The sequence below is a fragment of the Colossoma macropomum genome, unplaced genomic scaffold (assembly GCF_904425465.1).
Source record: "Colossoma macropomum unplaced genomic scaffold, Colossoma_macropomum, whole genome shotgun sequence".
NCBI classification, from domain to species: Eukaryota; Metazoa; Chordata; class Actinopteri; order Characiformes; family Serrasalmidae; genus Colossoma; species Colossoma macropomum.
Genome location: NW_023494785.1, coordinates 37,256,293 through 37,276,480, shown reverse-complemented (window position 1 = coordinate 37,276,480; position 20,188 = coordinate 37,256,293). Strand labels below are relative to the sequence as shown.

General features: G+C 39.1%; 1 protein-coding gene across 1 annotated transcript; it reads right to left on the bottom strand.

The window, feature by feature from the left end:
• Positions 1-188: 188 nt before the first annotated feature.
• gtpbp10 (GTP-binding protein 10 (putative)) lies at positions 189-14,279 on the bottom strand. The gene is made up of 10 exons (XM_036593114.1): positions 14,117-14,279; positions 12,191-12,384; positions 11,874-11,965; positions 11,562-11,706; positions 8,385-8,458; positions 6,264-6,316; positions 4,622-4,729; positions 4,455-4,532; positions 1,531-1,654; positions 189-1,020 (listed from the first exon to the last, which is right to left on the bottom strand). The coding sequence occupies exons 1-10, from the start codon at positions 14,147-14,149 to the stop codon at positions 767-769; spliced, it is 1,155 nt and encodes a 384-aa protein (XP_036449007.1). The 5' UTR covers positions 14,150-14,279; the 3' UTR covers positions 189-766.
• Positions 14,280-20,188: the final 5,909 nt, after the last annotated feature.

Genomic DNA, 20,188 nt, shown 5'->3' with positions numbered 1-20,188 from the left:
TGTGCAGCCAGCTTGTTAGCTTGCATGTAGTAATAATCATATTTAGATTCTTTAACGACCTCGTCATTTTTAGAGGATCCAGTCACGCTCAGCAGAACAAATGTATGTATTGCAAAACGTATCCAGTTTGGAACATTTCTGTTTACCACAGGGTGCGAGAGCAATTTTCAAAAAAGATTTAGGCTCAGTTCTTAACACAGGCATGACATGGACCAACTTTAATATAGTTCCACTGAACTAAAGGGTTAAACAAAACAGACTCCTGTTGGAATAGTTAATTATGTGAAAGTACGGTGCAAACCATCGGTCATCAATCATTTCAAAAAGGCACCAAGTCCACTCCATTCTACAGAGAAAATACATCCAGATGTCATTACAGAATTTGTAACTTTTAGATCTATTACTGTTTCACGTGTAATTTAAATGTAATTTAAACCTTAAATAGAAGTTGGGAAATATGTTGTCACAAAGATTTGTCACACCAGTCTGAGGGCATCGTGGACATCATCAGCACCCAATCACAACACTGACCAGCTACACTTCTTTAAAAACAGGCCTGTTTCAGCTTCACTCCATTGACAGGAAATCACAGGATCGATTCCCAGCTGATGAGAGCTTAACTGACTCTGATGTGGAGATGCCCATTTTTAAATGCTGCACTATTGATGTATTGTGTCTGTTCCAATGTACATCATGAAAATGTCATGATATTTGACATTTTTGCCATACTGCCCACCTCTACCGCTGTAGTTCCAAGTTAAAGGCTCTATGAGGGCTCCCAGGCTGACTGAGGCCGCCCCCAGGCAGGCTTAGCAACGACAGGAACCTCCCTTCTCAGCTCCTGCAGTCTCTCTGTACGCCGGCTCTCAGTTTCCATGGCGTCCTGCTCTTCTAGCGACTGGCGGATGAGGGCTTTGAGGCGGGGAAGTCCGAGGCCGGTCAGGGCGGAGACAGGAACGGTGTGTTTGAAATGGAGAAAAGTGCTGGGGATCATGTCCTCAGGCAGGAGCTGACTCAGCTCTGAGCAAGAGAAAAGAGCAGTGAGTCAGGAGAGACCTACACCAGCAGATAGAACTGTGTGGTCAAGCATTCGTTAAAGATCACTGACATAACACAAGAAGGTTATTCAGAAAGATTGTGTTGCTGTTCCAACCACCTGGCGACAACAAGAAAGCTATATCTTGAATTACCATTCAATACAGTCAATGTTTCATCAGTGTTTTCAATAATATAAAAGCATTTTTGGCACATACATATATAAAATAGCTCTAACACTATGCGTGTACTGGAAAATGACAGCTAGCATTAAGAATAAAATCACTAATAATAACAATACTACTAACAATAACATCACAAATGAAGTTATCTGTGTCATCAATATTACATACAAAAGAGAGCCTCTGAAATTCTGAACAGCCGTGTATGTTTTTCTTGTCTTACAAACTCGTCAATCAGAGTTTTGCCTCAGTTTCTACCAGAATCGTAACCCAAGCCTTGCTGATTTTGTCCATTTTTGAGTAACATGCTTACCCTCCTGATTCTCCAGCTGTGCCTCTAGGTCTCTGAGCTTCTCTTCAGCCTCAGGAAGGTCCATTTTATTGACCACCAGGATGGCCGGCTTGGCCAGAAGCTCCTCTTTGTACAACTCCAGTTCCTGAGGTAGAAGCCAAAAACCAGAGCAAGGTTAGCACAAAAAATTAAACAGAAAATTAAAAGCATGGCGAATAGACTGAAAGCTTGTATTGAATATATATTTAGCAATAATATTCCATAAAAGAAACGATAAAGAATATTGACAAATGTTACTGACACCATATATGGGCAAGAATCATTGTAATATACTTGACTAATGAACAAAGGTATAAAGAATGGTAGAGTGATTAAATATTAAGGGCCAAGTCCAATTAACTGCTTTGGCTATACTGTGATCAGGGGCCCTGGGCTAACTCCGTATGGGGGCCCCTAAAACACCCCTATCAATCCAGCTCTGGGGGATTTCCAAGGCACCATAAGAACATTTAATATTGATTCACATGAGAATAAAACAACCTAAATCAGTCTCAGAATTGTTCACGGTGGTGGTGATAGGAACCAGACGTCCACCTCTAAAAGCTCCCTCACAGAAAGTTATTACATGAAATGGTTGCATATGCGCTGCAGGATGTCAGACATTTTTTAAGGTTTTGACTTAAAATCCATTTTTTTAGCCATTCATGGTGGAGGGGTACAAAACAGTCCCCAGTAGAAAACTTATATTTATGATTATTTTACCATCATCAATATTACATACAGTATAAAAACATGACACATGTAAGTGGTTTTGGATAGAAAATAAAATGGCTATATTTGTGTTGTTGATATATGTATACATTTAGAAAAATTATGGAGTTCCACTTCAAGTCTCCAGCATTCCTTGTTGAGCACGATTCCAAAAATCATGCTCACACGAGTTGGTTATGAAATTTATTAAAAATCCAATCACATTAACTAGATCTACTTTGAAGACAAGGAGCTTATTAGCGTTAGAAATAGGGAGCTGGTGGATGAGAGTAAAGTGATTATTGTTGTAGTTCATCATAGCAAGTTTTCACAAAGACGGTTTGCACTATAAGAGCATAGTTCCATCTGGCGTACATATAAACCAAAGGTGCTGGAGTGACACTCAGTTCATGCCAGCTCAATATAATCTCTGCAATGCCAACAAAAGTCCTTGCAAAACTATGGACAATGTAGAAGAACAAATCTCCAGCTACACAAGTGTCCTTTCCAGTTACTTTTATTATTCTTCCATTTACAGTAATCAACAGGGCTGCAGCCCCTAAATTCCATGAGATTAATACAGTCCTGACTGTGATTCATCAGACACTTAATACACTAAATAATAAATATTGATTGAATATTGTTTAAAACATTTTTAGGCATAAGAAAAGTTTAAGGCAGGACTTTCATTTAAGGCTACGTTCACATTACCAGGCTGAATCCAATTGTTTGCGTGACACACGAGGACACACAAATCTGATCTTTTCAAATTTGACCTGAGCCACTTTCATATGTGGTGCTACATCGGATACATATCTGATTCATGGCTGTGTGACCTTAATGAGAACGCTCAGATAAAAATCGTGCTGAGCTGCACGTGTGCCATCATTCAGCGTTGTGGTGGCAGCGGCGCCGAACCTGAAATTAGAGCCAGTTAACGATGGAAAAGTAACACATCAGACCCTTTTCGCCTTTGACTTGCTCTAATAATGAACAGCTGAGAGCTGTTCAGAGCTAATTAGATTAGCAGCGAAAGCTTATTCTGCTGGTTAGTTTGTTTGTTGTTCATGACGCACGTGACTCATTCGGGGGAAAGTACTGAATACGATGTGTGCATGCAGGCCGTTTCGGGTTTGATTAAGATCTGACAGGTCAAGATAAAATAGTTCACAATTTTCTATTTAAAAAGCAAATCTTATCTTAATTTAGGAATCTTATCTTACAACATATTTTATTTTAACACAGGGAACCTTCACCTGCTCGATCAAAGTCGACACTGAACTGTTCATCAGAGCATCGCCGCTCTCCAGTTTCAGTTTCCATTTGCAAAATGCTTACAGAACTGTTGTTCTGTAACAGCTACACTCTTAAAAAAAGATGGGTTCCTTAGTGAAGAAAATGGTTCTATATAGAACCATGAACACTCAAAGAACCCTTGCAACAACATAAGAACCCTTTCTGGTGCTATACAGAACCCTTTTCAAAAAGGTTCTATACAGAATTCCATCAATCTGAAGAATGCTTTCATGATGCCAAGTTTAAAAGGTTTTAATCATGCAAACGGTTCTTTGAGTGGTCATGGTTCTACAGAGAACCATTTGATCCACTGAAGAACCCTTCAGGTACCATCTTTTTAAAGTGTGTACTGTCCTATTTCAGAGTTAGCATGTTTCTGTGATACTGTTTCCTTATCTGGAGTTAATGAATAAGATTATGAATTTAAGAACTGTTGTTCTGTAATGGCTTCTGTCTTGAATTCAGTCCTAACTGACGTCATCATGGTGACTAAACAGATAAGATTTCAGAGTTAAGATGTTTCAGTAATACAGCCCCAGGTCTGAATAAGCCTGAATAGGTTTTCTCACTGCTCCAGTTAGCTAGCAAGGCAGCACCCTCTCATTTACCAGCAGAAATCAATGTAATTGAGATTATTCCAGCCCAGCTAGTCTAGAGCAGTAGGAAGCTTGTTTCTAGTCAATGTAGGGAAATGCATCAAATTCTGCAGAATTAAAAAAAGGTGTTAATAAAATATTATTCTAATTATTATACCATTTTTTAGTCTTGTAATTACAAAAATGTATCAAATAGTTGCACCCCTATACACATCATTATCTTGCCCACATCCTACTTGTATATGATGACTGTAAAGTATGAAACATGAAACTAGTGAGCCAAAACAGGGTCATTGACCTTACCTTTGTAAGCAGCTGCACTGCCTCAAAAGCAGATCTAAACGGTGTGTTACTGGCCAGCTGAAACCCGCACACATCAACCTGCAGGAGAAGACAGACAGTTTAGATACTGCATACAAGCATGTCTCAAACTCAACTCTGAAGTCAGTGATTCCAATCATTCGACGAACCACAAACATGAGCTGCTTCGTTCTCTCAACATGCTTTAGAAACTTGTGGCCCATGCCTCTGTTCATGTGAGCGCCCTCTATCAAGCCAGGCAGATCTGCAACCGACACCTACGACAGGAAACAAAGGCTTGTTACTCAGAAGCTCAAATATGCCATTTTTAACTGTATTGGTTATCAGAGTCAGAGACCACCCTTCATTTATTTATAAGTATCATAATTTCCAATCTAAAAGGCCATTATGTTCATGTTGTTAGCTTCAGTTTTGGGGAAAAAAAGGCAGGAAATTCTATTTAATAGAAAAGCAGTATTTAATGTGTCCACTCTTTGCCTTCATATAAGAGCTTACAAACTTTTCAGGAGAAATCTACAGCGATGTTTCCCCACACCTCCAAAGTTCAGTCTTAAAAGTTTGTTTAGCATTTTCTGCTTCTCAAAATCCAAGATATCCAAACACATTCAGTGATGTTGAGGTCTGGACTCTGGGGTGGTCGGTCCACAATTCTGAGAACATCAGCAACTTCTTTATTTGATGTGTCAACTTGCTTCTTTTTTGTCCCTTTCCTTTTTCTTCTTGACAGCTACACATCCTTTCAGACCCATAGCGCTGAGTTGTCTTCTCACAGTGGAAGGACGGCTGTGGATTTTTTCAGATCTGAATCAACAGTTCAGCTTGATTTTCTTCTCTCTCTCAAAGATGGAAGCTTTAAGTGCTGTTTATCTGATGGGGACAGTTTTGGTTGGTCTACCTGGTCTTGCATGGTGGCTAGGAGTCCCATTTTCTCTACAAATTTTAATACAGTTTTGGAAACTGCACTTATTATCCTTTGACTTTCCCCTTCCTTATGTAAGTGGATTATCTCATACTTCTCATAAATATCTCCTGGAAAATGAATAACTTGTAGTTAATAGCCATTTTGTCTGGAAACTAAATAAATGAAGGGTAGTCTCTGACATTTTAACAGTACTGTACCTGCATGTTTTATATAGGCCTGTCTGTGGTGTAGAAAAGTGAAATGGTAAGGTTGCCACCAGGTGTGTACTTGCACAATATTTGTATTTCGTATAACCACAGCTGTTTGCATATACAGTCTTGTATGTATTTACATAATAAAATGCACAAAGCTAAGAAGGAGAACGTAACGAAGGATCAGCTGAGGTCACACTACGGTTTCTGAATAACAGTATGGAGCTAAACTTGTAAAATATAATTCACAAAGCTACTCTGACAAAGGCTGGGGACAACAACGAAGCACTGATGAGGTCAGCCTCCTTTAATGGACTGCTAGGTGGTAAGAGGTGACCGGTTAAAGTGTGCAATAAGCAGCCTCTGAAGACCACAAAATTCAGAAATATCATGAAGTTAAAAATTATAAAGCAAAATACAAGAAATTGAAAAGACAATTCTAATGTTAAGAAAACAAAAAACATGTTCGCTTTATAACCGTGTAGAGCAACTTGATCAATGGGAATAAAAGCGTAAGTGACCACAGCGGTCATCATAGCTACACAGATATGCAGCGCATCTACTTAGACCAATCACTTCTAGGTAAACAAGGCAGAAGGTCCTCTCATTAAGGCCACAGACCACTCATATCTGGCTGTATACGTTTAACAAGACGCAGGTTCAAAATAAAGCAGATACCTGCTTATGGTCCTCATATATGACCTTCCCAATCTCGGGCCTCATGGTTGTGACTGAAAGAGAAAACAAAGGAAACAACAGTTTAACAATGTGTTCAAAGGCATGTTACAACATTAATAGAGGTGTCATACTATCTGAGCACGCACAGTGAAAATTTGCAAAGTGAGAATTTAAAGGCTCCTAATGGTTTATTATGTAAATTCATTGCCAGCTCTGTTCACAAACTTTGATTCCAAAAATTTAGAACAGTATGTGAAATGCAAAAAAGTACCAAAAAAGCTGTCTTTTGTATTTCCACCCAGGAGCCCTATATTAGGGGTGAGAATCTCAAGGCAAAACATGAGTCGATTCAATTACGATTCAGAGGCTGCGATGCGATTATAAAACGATTAACGATGCATCTCGATGAATATTTTTTTTTATGATCCATAATGAATTTACTTCCAATAACTTTTATTAATAAAACAAACGGAACAATGTGGCAAGTGAACTGGAAGGCTCTCATTCACTGCTCGTCTGGAGCACATGAGACGCTGCTGCCACATGCGCAGTTGCGGTGAAATAAGATTCTGTGGCGGTGGATGTCAGCGCGTCATGTATTACAGCTCCTTAACTTTCCATAACTTCGGTTTTGGTCTCGTTTACATGTTTTTACAAACGGTAACTGATTTTGGTAACTCATGATATTTCATACTTTAATGGACCGTCCTGTAATCACAGGTTATTGTAGGCATTTTACAAACAGTAGAGCTAACATTTATGTGTATGTTTTTTTCTGTGGTGAGTTGAGTTGTCCAGCAGTCTCCCAGCCCACACAAAAAAGACACAAATGGATGAGTGAGAAATCCGACCGGCACCCTCCGCATTTAGCAGACGCTCTTATCAGAGCGACTTACAAAAAGTGCTTTGTCTACCTAGAGAAAGTATCATTGCTAGTTACAAAAAGGTTAGAGAGAAAGCCAGTCCTGAGCTCAGATACTGCTAGAAACAAAAGCCCATGTTGATACCTAAAGAAAAAGGAAGAGAATTAAACACAGCACAGTGCAATACATTTCACTGTTGAGAAACGAGAGTTGGGGTCGCTGTGTTAGGGAAATATCTTTGAGACGAGACGCTGTATCTCGGCTCCAAAATGTGCAACATAGTGCGAAAGCCCTTGTTCTCAATGACTGAGCACGGACACAAATCCTTGCGATAGAGTTTATAATTCGCTTCCCGAGTTGGGTGGAAGCTTTGACATCGCTTGCTCGATGGTCCTCTGGTTGGCAGCAAATTCTGCTAATTCACCACCCTATAACCCTGAAGGGTGGCATGCAGACTGCAGGTCACATAGCAACGCAATCTCGTCTAGCTAGTAACGTTATGCAGCGGCAAAGAGAGAGATTTAAGATAAACATCTGGAGACGAATGGACTTGTTTGCATTTATAAGCACTGCAGTTGGCTTACTGATACGTTACATCTGCAACGAGAGACTGTCGAACACTAAAAAGTTGCAAAGATGAAGTCAGTTTCTCTTTCGAATTGTCCCATTCCACCTTAAATGGTGCCGCATTTACATCCTGGCGCCTCGGGCAGAATTTAAGGTGGAACAGGAAAATTCGAACAAGAAGTTGGCAAATAAGAAGCGACTTCAGCGGCTTTTGCCTACTGTTAAAGCTTATAGCAGAGCAAAGTAAGTCCGAATTTTTGTTTATATTGTTTAGCCTATACTAGGACATTATCACACACTGAGACATACTGGACATTAAATGTTGTGTCTCCCAAGATGGTTTCATTTTTGTTGAAAAGACAAAATGGCTCTTCTTATCATTTGGGTTGTGACTCCTGACCTAACCTGGCCTTTAATGCAGAGGGTGCCGGTCGGATTTCTCACTCATCCATTTGTGTCTTTTTTGTGTGGGCTGGACAACTTAACTCACCACAGAAAAAACATACACATAAATGTTAGCTCTACTGTTTGTAAAATGCCTACAATAACCTGTGATAACAGGACGGTCCATTAAAGTATGAAATATCATGAGTTACCAAAATCAGTTACCGTTTGTATAAAAGCATATTTCACAATGTTCTTTTGAAATTATACAAATCTGTGTCCTGCATACAAATCTGATGGTACTCACAAGGGTAGCTGGCAATCGCAGGAGTGGCATGAGACAGGGCAGTCAGTAAAGAGGATTTACCCGCATTGGGGAACCTGTTAAATTCAAAAGGACAAAAAATGACGACAATAATAAAAATTAAATAATTAAATTCTAGACATATACATATATACATTCTAGACGTATAAAGACATCAGATTTTCTAGCAGATAAGTAAGCGTTTTGCCACAGATTTACAGGACAACTACATTTTATGCATTTGTCCCCATTTCCTATCATTTTACTGTGCTAGGAGCAATGCTTATACAGTATTACAGCTGTATTCTCAGTGCATTTCTGCTTCCTTTATGTCATGACTAGGTTGAATTCTATATAAAATGAACAGATAATTATTTTGCTTTTGTATGTAGCTCTTGTGCTCTGCCATTCGCACAAAAAGCCTGAAACACATGTAAATATGGCTGCCCTTGTTCATCAAAGCCATTAGAGCCATGAAATCACTGCAAATATAAGATGTAACCTTATCTTTCAGAAAAAGGCTTATTTTGACGTACATCATGTCCCAGAAATCTAGGCTTTAGAATAAAAAAGCTGTAGAGTCCACCAGAGTACGTCAGTAAGAGTACTGCTACTGCACTGATAATTCACCAGTGAGTGATAAAGAAATGTACTCAAATGGAAAACTACAAATAATATTTTAAGTTATCTTTTTGTAACAAAAACTCAGTAAACACAGTAAACACAGTACGGCACATGGCAGATGCTCTTTTCCAGAGCCACTTACAATTTAATCACGTTATTGAGGGAAGTGAAGCTGACATTAGGAGTAAAGAAATGAACTAGGCAGAGAATTAAACCCCACGGAGGCCAACAGTAGCCACATTTACATGCAGACTAATAATCCGTTAATCGTCCGACTAATAGCTCAACTGGAATAGAATACGTCCATGTACACACTTCAATCGGAATAGTCTAGTCCGATTGAGGCCATTTGGAATACAATTTATATCTGAGTGAACGAGGTGGGTAATTCTGTATATAATCCGTTAAATATAGGAATAATATCTGTGTGAACGCCTGTATCTGATTACATTCCCAATCGGAAAGTTTAAGTCCGTTCTGATCATGTTCGTCACGTCATAGTGAAAGTTTATAACGTTCAACATGGCAGAGCAGAAACTGGTCTGCAGAGGAGACGAAGTTTATGCTCTGATCTTTAAAAGACGGCGGTGGGACGGGCGTCCAGTTTATGTGTCTCAGAACACGACGTCTTCTTTAATAAGTACATGTACATTTTTCTGAGTCTGACATATTTTTAAAGCAATTAAAAACACAACTCATCTCACTGACTAGACCTTACGTGATGTTCGTTGTCATGGTAACGTTTACTCTAAGCGGTACTCCACGCATGCGTGTCATTTTGGATCAAATTACTTGTAGTGAGCGAAGATTTTCCATCAGATTGGTGAGCAGAGTGAGCATATAAACACCTCAGTCCGTATCTGTAATCGGAATGTATTCAGTCGGATTGGGAAAAATCTTTGCATGTAAACACAGCCAGTGTTGCCCACTACATAGAAAGCCCACTAGGTAGGAGGCATGCTTTATAATGAAAAAGCACATGTAACTGCAGAGTTTGAGCCACAGTATACACCTGAAAAGTCGTGTGGTTCATGTAAAAGACAACGATTTCTCAGAAAAAACCCAAAACTGGGCTGAAACTGGACTACATTATGTCTATGTAGATTCTCCATACATTATCATTTTAGGACAAAAATATGATCTTCCAAACAGCAACTTTTCAACTTTAAAGTAGTCTATTAGACCTGCTGCACCACTTCCCTACTAAAAGGAATTGAAAAAGAAACACCTAAAACTTTCACAGAAGATGAGTAAGATAAGATATTCTAAAAAGAACGTATTTATTACTGAGTGTCAACACAGCCTGGGCAATTTCCAAAAATAATTAGCAGAATATTTCTTGTGCTTGGAATTATTAATTATAACACACAAACACACATAGTCAGGCCACTACAGACCTACTTTCTATACAAATTAACTGACTGAATGAATATTTTTAATCACTTGTTTAACAATAAAACACAAAGTAACATTTTTTGTTTAAAAAAAAAAAAAAGAAAGAAAAAAACAAAACTTTCACCTTTCAACTTTCACCCCTCATTTTGACAGTTGCAACTCTAAACTTGTGCGTTAGTGAGCTCCTGCTGGTGTGGGTTTATGACTGTTTCTGCAACTGACGCTCACAAAAGCAACTTGCGTGCTAATAGGTGCCCCTCGTGATAAATGCGTACAAGTGTGCGAGTTCCACGTCCAACTAGGGTTGGCCAATATGACAATATTTAGCATTATTGTGATAAATTACATCAATATGTCACAATGCATTTCAAAACATACTGTGGATACCATCAGTACTTAAAAGCACTTTCCAACTGCATGACTGATTATAAAGAGGGCATAATTTGTCCTGTTTAATTGGATTCAGGAATGCACAGTGTGTGAAATGTTAAATTCAAATTAATAGTTTTATTTAGCTTTTTTTTTTCTTGAATTGATTCTTCTTACAGTTCCATGACATTATAATTTCAGTATAAGCACTTCATGTAAATAAAAGAATGTTTTGTCGTTATAGCAGTTACACTCTGGAATTTAGTTAAGGGTGCCTGTGGGGAAATCATTAGGTGTAATAAGTTACAGTTCATTTGAACCATCGAGACACTTAATCTGTACAGAAAATGCTTACGGTTGCGGCGCACTCTGGGAAATCTGCAGCAGAGACAGTAGCAATTTACTGCACCGTAGGCTAATAGTTATTAATGTCCCATAATAAGTTAACTGTTTCAATGGTAAAAGGTAAATTATTACACATTCGTTACACTTTATTTGAAATGATTTAGTGAATCTTTTTGAAATAAATAAGTCCTATTTGGATGTCTATCAGTTTTCTTTCCCCAATATGACAATTATTGCCTTTGAAGCATCGGATAATCTGTCAATCATTGCCAAAACCTCATTACATGGCCCTATCACACAGGCCTTATTCCAACACACATTCAAACTTTGAAAGTGTATGTCTCAAACTATTAAAAGGTTTTGGAAAACAAGTAATACTATCTCCAAAGGGCATATAGAAAATGTGGCTGTGTATATGTTTGAGTGAATGATCGCAGATTCTCTCACCCTACTAGACCCAAGTCTGCAATGAGTCTGAGGTCCAGACGGACTTGACGGATTTGGCCTTTACTGGGTAAAAATGCAGACTGAAGAGAGCCCCCTTGACCACCTCTAGCAACCAAAACCCTTTCCCCTTCACAGTTCAGCTCTCCTACAGAGGGAAAAAAAAGGGTGAAAAACGATTAATAAACTACATCTTAGAAACAAGGAAAACACATGCTGGATAAAATACAGTGTGTGTTAAAGCACTAAAATGCAAAAAGTGGGTCAGACAAGGACTGCAAAGCACAAAGGACATTTGGTGTGCGTGTCTTTTACCCAGGACCCTTCCATCGTCTGCAGTCACAGAAATCCCAACCGGAGCAAAGATCTGTACGTCCTCTCCTCTCGCCCCTTTGAGCGCACGGACGCTGACAAAACAACAGAGCACAGATCACATCACATGCACGATCTGAACACTTCAGGGACAAAACCACACATGTAAACCAAAAATCATTGGGGAACCTTTATTTTTAAGAGTGTCACAACAGCCACACTGATTTCTCGTGCAAACAGAGACATTTAAAAACTCCCAAAGCACATTTATTAGAAAGTGAATGCTGGTTAAAAAGAACCTGATATGACTGGACACGCACCTGCTATTGGAGCCCACACCAGCGACAAAGCGCTTCTGGGGATACCTGTCCTTTATCTGCTTCAGGGTGAGGTCTTTTTTAGCCACCACCCACACGTCTCCTCCACTTCCACCCTGCCCACCCAGACGGGGTAAGCCCATGCCACCGCTCCCTCCTTTAACGTACAGCCGCAGGTTATCCACAAAGTTCCCATACTGCAAACAGAGGGAGAAGAACGAACCACAATTAGATTCATCTCATTTGTTGTAAGCATATCCACCTTAACACGGCCATGATGTACATTAGGGCTGCACAAAATGTTTGTCTGTTAATTGTTTTCGTGATATTGGCCCTTGCAAGGCTGACAAAACTTAATATGCAAATGAGCAAATGATTGTGAATGATATAGTCGCAATGCTTTCTACTGTGTGCTGTCAGCACCTTGACCAATTACAGCTCAGGGTGAGCATTTCTATAATCAAACAAGTGTAAATACTTTTTAACACAAGGTGATTTGACCTGCAATAAAACCAATTATTGATTTATTGTTGAATTATTGAAGTCAGTAAGCTTCTCTACACTGAAACATTTTACACCAAACTACTCTGAACGAAAGTGTAAACCACAAGCATTGAAATATACAGACAACAAAAAACAGAATTCCCCTTTAACTCCAGTTGATCATCAGATGGTTATTGATTAGGTGAAAATAATAACCTGTCATGTGCTCATGAGTTTCTAGATTTGAAAAATGTTCAGGCAATAAAGGATTTTGCCACCCATTCACGTAAATGTGATGATATTGCTAACATCACTAATGAATAACAGAACTGACATCTTTTTCAGTGTTTGAATATTATTCAAATGTTTTAGCAGGCCTGATCACTTGGATTTTCTACTACTAATGAAAACGAAAACACTACAAATTTCCAATGCAAGACTGACCATCTTACGGGGCCCCTAAATTGTCACTGTGAGAGAAAAAAAAATATGCGCAACGACATTGTGCTCTCTCGCAAATGTTTTGCGTTCCCTTGCAATTGTTTCTTTGAAAAAGGTTTGTGTTCCCTTGCAAAATCCACTGCATTAGCAAGGGAATTCAAAATTATGGCAAGGGAATGCAGAATCACCTCGAGTGAACTTATTGTGAGGGAAAGTACAATCAATGTGACGGAACGCAAAATTACTGCAGGGGAACGCAAAGTCATTGTGAGGGAATATAAATTTATTGTGAGGTTGTCAGGGTACATAAAATTATTGCGAGAGAACACAAAATTATTGCGAGCGAATGCAAAATTGTTGAGATTGAACATAAAATTATTGAGAGTGAACATAAATTATTGCTAGAGAACACAAAACTCTTGTGAGGAAACACAGAATCATTGCGACGGAATGCAAAATTACTGCGGGGGAACGCAAAATCATTGCAAGGGAAGGTAAAATCATTGTGGAGGAACATAAAATTATTGCGAGGTTGTGAGGGTACACAAAATTATTGCAAGTGAACGCAAAATTGTCGAGAGGAAACAAAATCATTGCGAGGGAATGCAAAATTATTGCGAGGGTACATAAAATTATTGCGAGAAAACGCAATGTCATTCCCTTTTTTAACCTACGGCCCCTTTGGGGCTCTGTACCATCCAAATGTCTCTGCAGGTTTGGACTCCAATTCTTGAGTTCTGTTTCCAGGACTGTATAAATACTGTAGCCTTACTGAGGCATGAAAACACTAAAGGAAGCGCCGTGTGACGGGACTTTATCACACAGCACCCGCTTTAATGTGTGTCGGGACTGACCGAAATCTCAGAACAAGAAGTCAGTGAAGTACATTAGTAGAAGTCCGGGTAGATAAAGAAGCTGAAGTTGAAGAAAGTATATTAATTTAGCTGACCACACTGTCCTGTCTGTAACAGCAGCCGCTGCTCTGCTGTAACGGTAGTAACCCACCTTCCGCCAGCAGGCTCTGCTAATCCAGACCATACCGAGACAAACAGCTCCAACCCGGTCAGACCTTTCAGGAATCAACGGTATAGCTGTGTTTACAGACGGACTCGACGCTGCTGCTCAGCTAAACTCAGGCCAACAGCGGCCATGTGTGCGGTGACGGAAGTGGAGAACGTCCTCTCTGTGCTGATTGGTCTAAACCGCTGCAGAGCTCGCTCTATTGGCTAAAGCCTCTGTCAGTCATGATCTGGTCCAACCCCCTTCTCACGATTGGACAACGGCCGTAGTGGATAAAGCGGTGTGCGCTGGAAGTGTGTGTAGTGAAAGGGAAACTCCACCGATTTTCCGATTTTTCAAATTTCATAATTACATTGTTAAGATGTAAGCAAAGAGTGGTTTGGTGTGAAATGCTTCGTTCTAGAGAACCTTTATGAGTTAGAATTGTTCACAGTGGTGGTGATATATATATATGAAGATGCTGCCTGATGTCTGAGACATTGTTTTACTAAAGCTTTGCAGTAAGGATTTGGCTTAAAACATATCACTGTTGTCAGAAGAAAACCTTGTATCTCCAAAATGATAACTTCACAAAAAAAGGAAAAAACCTACTTTACTTTTAATGTAAGTCAAAGGAACCAGACATTTTACCAAGTCCTTCTGGGCCGTTTCTTTTGGTCCATTCATCATGAAATTTACACACAATGTAAAGGGCAACAGGCATTTTCAAATTATGTCAAAAACTGAAAAACAGACAAAAATGGAGATACAAGGTTTTCTTCCAACAGCAGCGATATATATTCTTAAAAGCCATTCTTGGCGGAGGGGTACATATGCTGTTGTGAGGCAAAATAGTCCCTAATGAAAACATATTTTTTTCCAGATTTACCACTATGTCGTCATTATCATCAACATATAAAAATATCAGAAGACACGTGGAGGTTCACTGGTGGTTTTGGATAGTACATAAAATGGCTATATTTGTGTTATAGATATCGTGACCCCTGGTTCCATTCACCACTGTAAAGAAATCTAAGTTGGCAAGTTTCTCTACAATGAATCATTTCACATCAAACCTCTCTGAATGACTTTGTTTACATCTCAATGACTGAATTATGTCACTGTCATGTTTTCTAGAGTACAAAGCCGCTGGTTGAAATGATGGCTGTATATGCAGTAGTCAGAAATCTACCATCACATTCAGTTCGTTTCATACACTCCAGAGATGGAATAAGAAACTCTTTTAGCTTCTCGTCAGACTGCTTGGAGATACTGAGTGAAGCAGCTGGTTTAATGGGGATCCACAGATTTTTCCAAATTTCCACACAGTTCAAACATTATAATATAAACAGTCATTCGGAATGGTATGATGTGAAATTTTATTGTTTATTCTGGAGAAACTTACCACCTTGGATTTCATTGCAGTGGTGGCAGGATGCCATGTGTACAACACAAACAGAGCTTATGTATTTACTATCCAAAAGCAGTCAACCTGTACATGCTTTCTGAGTTTTTATGTGTAATGTTGGTAAAATAATGGTAATTCTGAAAAAACAAGATTTGCTAGGTTTCTTTTCTTGCATGTATCTCTTCAACATGAATGAATTAAAAACGTTTTAGGCCAAAACCTATTCTCAAAACTATCATAACACAATGATACATAACAGCAGGCAGCATATTCTTAACCACTTTGTGTAGTAACATTCTGTAAGGGAGCTTTTAGGGACATTAACCGATTCAGACGTCTGGTTTCTATCACAACAATTCTGACTTGATCAGTATTAGGCCTGCAGTAAGAGCTGGACCATATGACAATATTTATCGTTAATGTGATAAATTATATCACAAAGAGCTTTTCTAACTTTACTGTGGATATCGTCAGTACTTTAAAATCACTTCCCAACTACATGTTTGATCAAAAAGAAAGCATGATCATATTTCGTTGGATTTAGTGCAGGACAGTGTTAAATGTTGAATGAAAGTAATTGGATTCATAGTTTTTGGTTATATTTTTAAAATGTGGCACTACTTTGTCCCATGATGTCCTAACATCAGATGTCCCTAGACCCTGGAAGGATTATCCTTTTGGTCAGATTATTCCGATTGGTCGCCATGTCTTCCAAAAGCAGTCCAGCCTGAAACACTCCTTGCAACTTCAGCATGAATGGACAGTGCTAAACTGCCAAATAGGTGTATATATGTAAATGCACTGGTTTTCTTGACATCACAGACACAATGAATTCAAAACAGGCTGTTTTTTGCAGGTTAGCTTCCATACGTGAACTTTATAGACCTATTTGTTTTTTAAATTTTAGCAATATACTATATAATACCATATCAAACTCTTATTTAAAAAAGTGGGAACATTTTTTCATGATATACGAGGTTGAGACAAAATGTTATTTTAAAAAGTGTAGGTAGTCTAAGTGGGGTAAGGCTGAAATGTTGAGGACAGCCATTCTGAGCAGTAGGTTGGCTATTGCCAACAGGTGCGTAAAATCAATCATATAGCCATGCAGTCTTCTTACACAAACAATGGCAGTAAAATGGGTGCCTAAAGAGTTTGGTGACTTTTATTGTGCATTGTCATAGGATGACACCCTTCCAAAGTCAGTAAGCGTGTGAAAATTGTCTATTTATGGCTGCAACCCCCACAACTGAGTTCCAACCTGCCTCTTGAAGCAATGTCAGCACAAAAACTATTTGTCAGGAGCTTCATGGCCAATTCATGGCCAATCAGCCACAATCTGCAATGCCAAGTGTTGATGTTAAGCACAGTTACTGGACTCTGGAACAGCAAAAACGTGTTGGAGTCATGAATCACGCATCTGGCAGTCAGATGGACGAATCTGGGTTTGGGGAAGCTGCCTGTCTGAATGCATAGTGCCAACTGTAAAGTTTGGTGGAGGAGGAATAATTGTCTGGGGCTGTATTACACAGTTTGGGCTCCTTAGTCCCACGGAAGGACAATCTTAACGCATCAGTGTTAAGCAAAATGTTGTGCTTAATGCAATGTGCACAAAGCGAGTTGTATACAAAAATGGTTTGCATACAAAAAATGCTCTTGTGGCTGAAAGGAAGTGAGGCCCTGCAGCCATATTCCAACATCTAGTGGAAAGCGTGTTATAGTAGCAAAGGTGGGACCAACTTCATAGTAATGCCCATGCTTTTAGAATGAGATGTCGGGATGTCCACATACTTTTGTGTAGATTATGTGGATAGATATTTTTTTACAGTTAAAATAGACAAAATAAACTGTCTGAAAGACATAACAAAGAAATAAATGAGTGTGTCAGTAAATCATAACTACATTGCAGTGACTCTTGGCCTTTGCGACAGTATGAATGGAATACATCACTCGCGTCATCCTGTTGAAACTGCTTCGCAGGTCATTTGGTTTTGCGTTAAAGCCACTAGAGGACCGCCATACACAATGACGTTACTCAGAGCAAGGCTAAGTGAAGGTAGGAGGAGGGAGGGAGCAGTGAGGGGCTGCTGCTGGACTTAACAAGTCTGACCAAGCAGGAGGAGAGCACATACAAACACACAGACACAGAGGAGCTGCTCTTCCACTCACCGCCTCACTGGAGTACAGGTACGGCTGCTTTATGATCATTTCAGTGCCTTCACAGAACTTTTGGATTCATGAGAACACAGCCTACACTCTTAAAAAGGGGTTGTTTAGCCAAGACAGTGGTTCTATTTAGAACCATGAACACTCAAAGAACCTTTTGCATGCTTAAATGGTTCTTTGCATGGTAAAATGGATGGAGATTGTATAAAATGATGGAGAATGTCTTGTATTAAAAGGTGCTATATAGAACCTTTTGACATTGTAACAACAGAAGAACCCTTTTTGACGCTATATAGAACCACTGTCTTTACTACAGAAGCCTTGAAGAACCATCTTTTTAAAGAGTACCCAGTCCATTGACCACTATTTGGTTAACTCCAGGGCCGCCGGGAATCACGGTGGCGAGCAGGCATCTCCCCAACACTTTTCAAAGTACTGTGGCGACGCCCCACCATTTTTTGAGTTCAGGACGCACATGTACACTGCATGAAGCGCTGACCAGCATGAACAGGCAGAGTCAAAATCAGAGCCAATCAGAATCTCGATTTCGGCTGGGAGCCGCTTTCAGACCTGCCTTGGTTGGTGCGGACCTGTTGAACTTTTTCTTTGGTTTGGTTTTGCCGTGCGAAACTCTACTTGAATTCAGGCAGCACCAAACAGCTGAACCACGCTAATTCATGAGGGAATTCTAAAGACAAGCAATAAATTAATGATATGCGTTTGATTATGGATTGTGGAGCAAATTTTGGACCCAGCATCTGATCAGTTAAACTTAATTTGGCATTCACAAAGATGAAAAGTGTCTCTATTTTACGCTTTTCTGTTTTCATGGTGGTGAATGTAAGAGTAACAAAGTGCTTGCACGCCTGCAAAACTTCTGATCAATAAACAAACACACGTGTAATTTATCACAAAATCAAACTGTGGTGCGGACTTTAGAAAATTAATTGGGTATGAAAACAGCCTAAGGTTTTTAGAGATGCTAGCTAACAAATACTGCTATTTGAGGCTGCACCTACCGAAGCAGCATCAAAACTAACACTAACTCTGTTCATGATCAGGTTCAGAGGTGGGTAGATTAGTCTAAATCAATACTCAAGTAAAAGTATTGATACTTATATAAAATCATTACACAAGTAAACGTAAAAGTACTGTCTCCAAAAGAACTTGAGTAGAAATACAAAAGAAGCAGATTCAAATTCTGAAATCTCAAAGTACTGAGTAGAAGTGAAACTTCTTACTACATCCAGCATTTATCAGCATAGGAACTGAAGATTGTGCAGCTCTGTTCTCCTCTTTTTGGGATTTTTTTGGTTTAGAACACAAATTATTGCCACCATCAAAATAAGCTGAAATTAAAAACAAAGAAATGGAATTAGTAACTAAATACAATTGGCTAAAATGTGACAGAGTAATAAGATTCCTTTACTCGCCTTGGTAGAAGTAATATGATTTTAAAATTCCCAGGAAAGTAAAAATCCATTAATATTTAACTGAAGTAAACATACTTGAGGAAACAACTTGTTGAAACAATGTTTTGCCTCAGCACTTTTGGAAGTGTGGCACCACCCCTGGTTAACTCTTAAAAGTAGAGGTGCTAAAATGGTTCTTTGTGCGATGCCATGGAAGAACCACTTGTGGTTCCCTTATAAAAACTTTCAGTTGATGCTTCTTTCGAGAAGCTTTTTTGGAAATGGGATGTGAGAGTGCGAAGAACCTTCACATTATGTAAAGGTTCTAGTAAAAAGCTTTAACATTACATTATGTGAGGGTTATTTAAAAGGTTCTTGAAAAGCTTCAGTCACAAATCTCTTTGAAGCATGGTTTCCTACAGAACCAAAAGTGGCTCTTGTATAGCATCGCTCAAAGAACCCATTGTGGCACCTTTTCTTTAAGGCTACTTCAGTACCCTGGACAGGCCGCCAGTCCATACACATTTGATGAATGTCCACCTGGTTATAACTATACATAGTATGCTATATAACTACAAGTCATTACAATACAAATGGCAAATTATAATATATATATATATAGGTGAATGTTTTCTGTGCAAAAGTCAGAGACCACCCTTCGTTTATTTCCTTTCCAGTAAAAACGGTCATTAAGTATACATCATTTTTCAGGAGATATTTCAGAAGAGATTAGATAAAAGGTAAGGAAGTGGAAAGAGAATGAAGATACGTGAAAAATAGGAGTTTCCAATACTAGAGGACTCAGTGCAATCTAGACCACCAACACTGCCCCCATCAGATAAACAGCACTTAAAGCTTTCATCTTTGAGAGAGAGGAGAAAATCAAGCTGCTTCAGATCTGAAAACATCCACAGGTGTTTCTGTCCAGCCTTGCACTGAGAAGATGACTCAGCGCTATGAGTCTGAAAGGAGGACTCCATACACCCCATCTTACATCTTGACTCCAGATTTTAGTTTAGTTTTAGTTTTTCTATTTGAAAAAGTTATGAAAACATACAAATGTGTACCTTTATATATATGCCAATCAGCCAC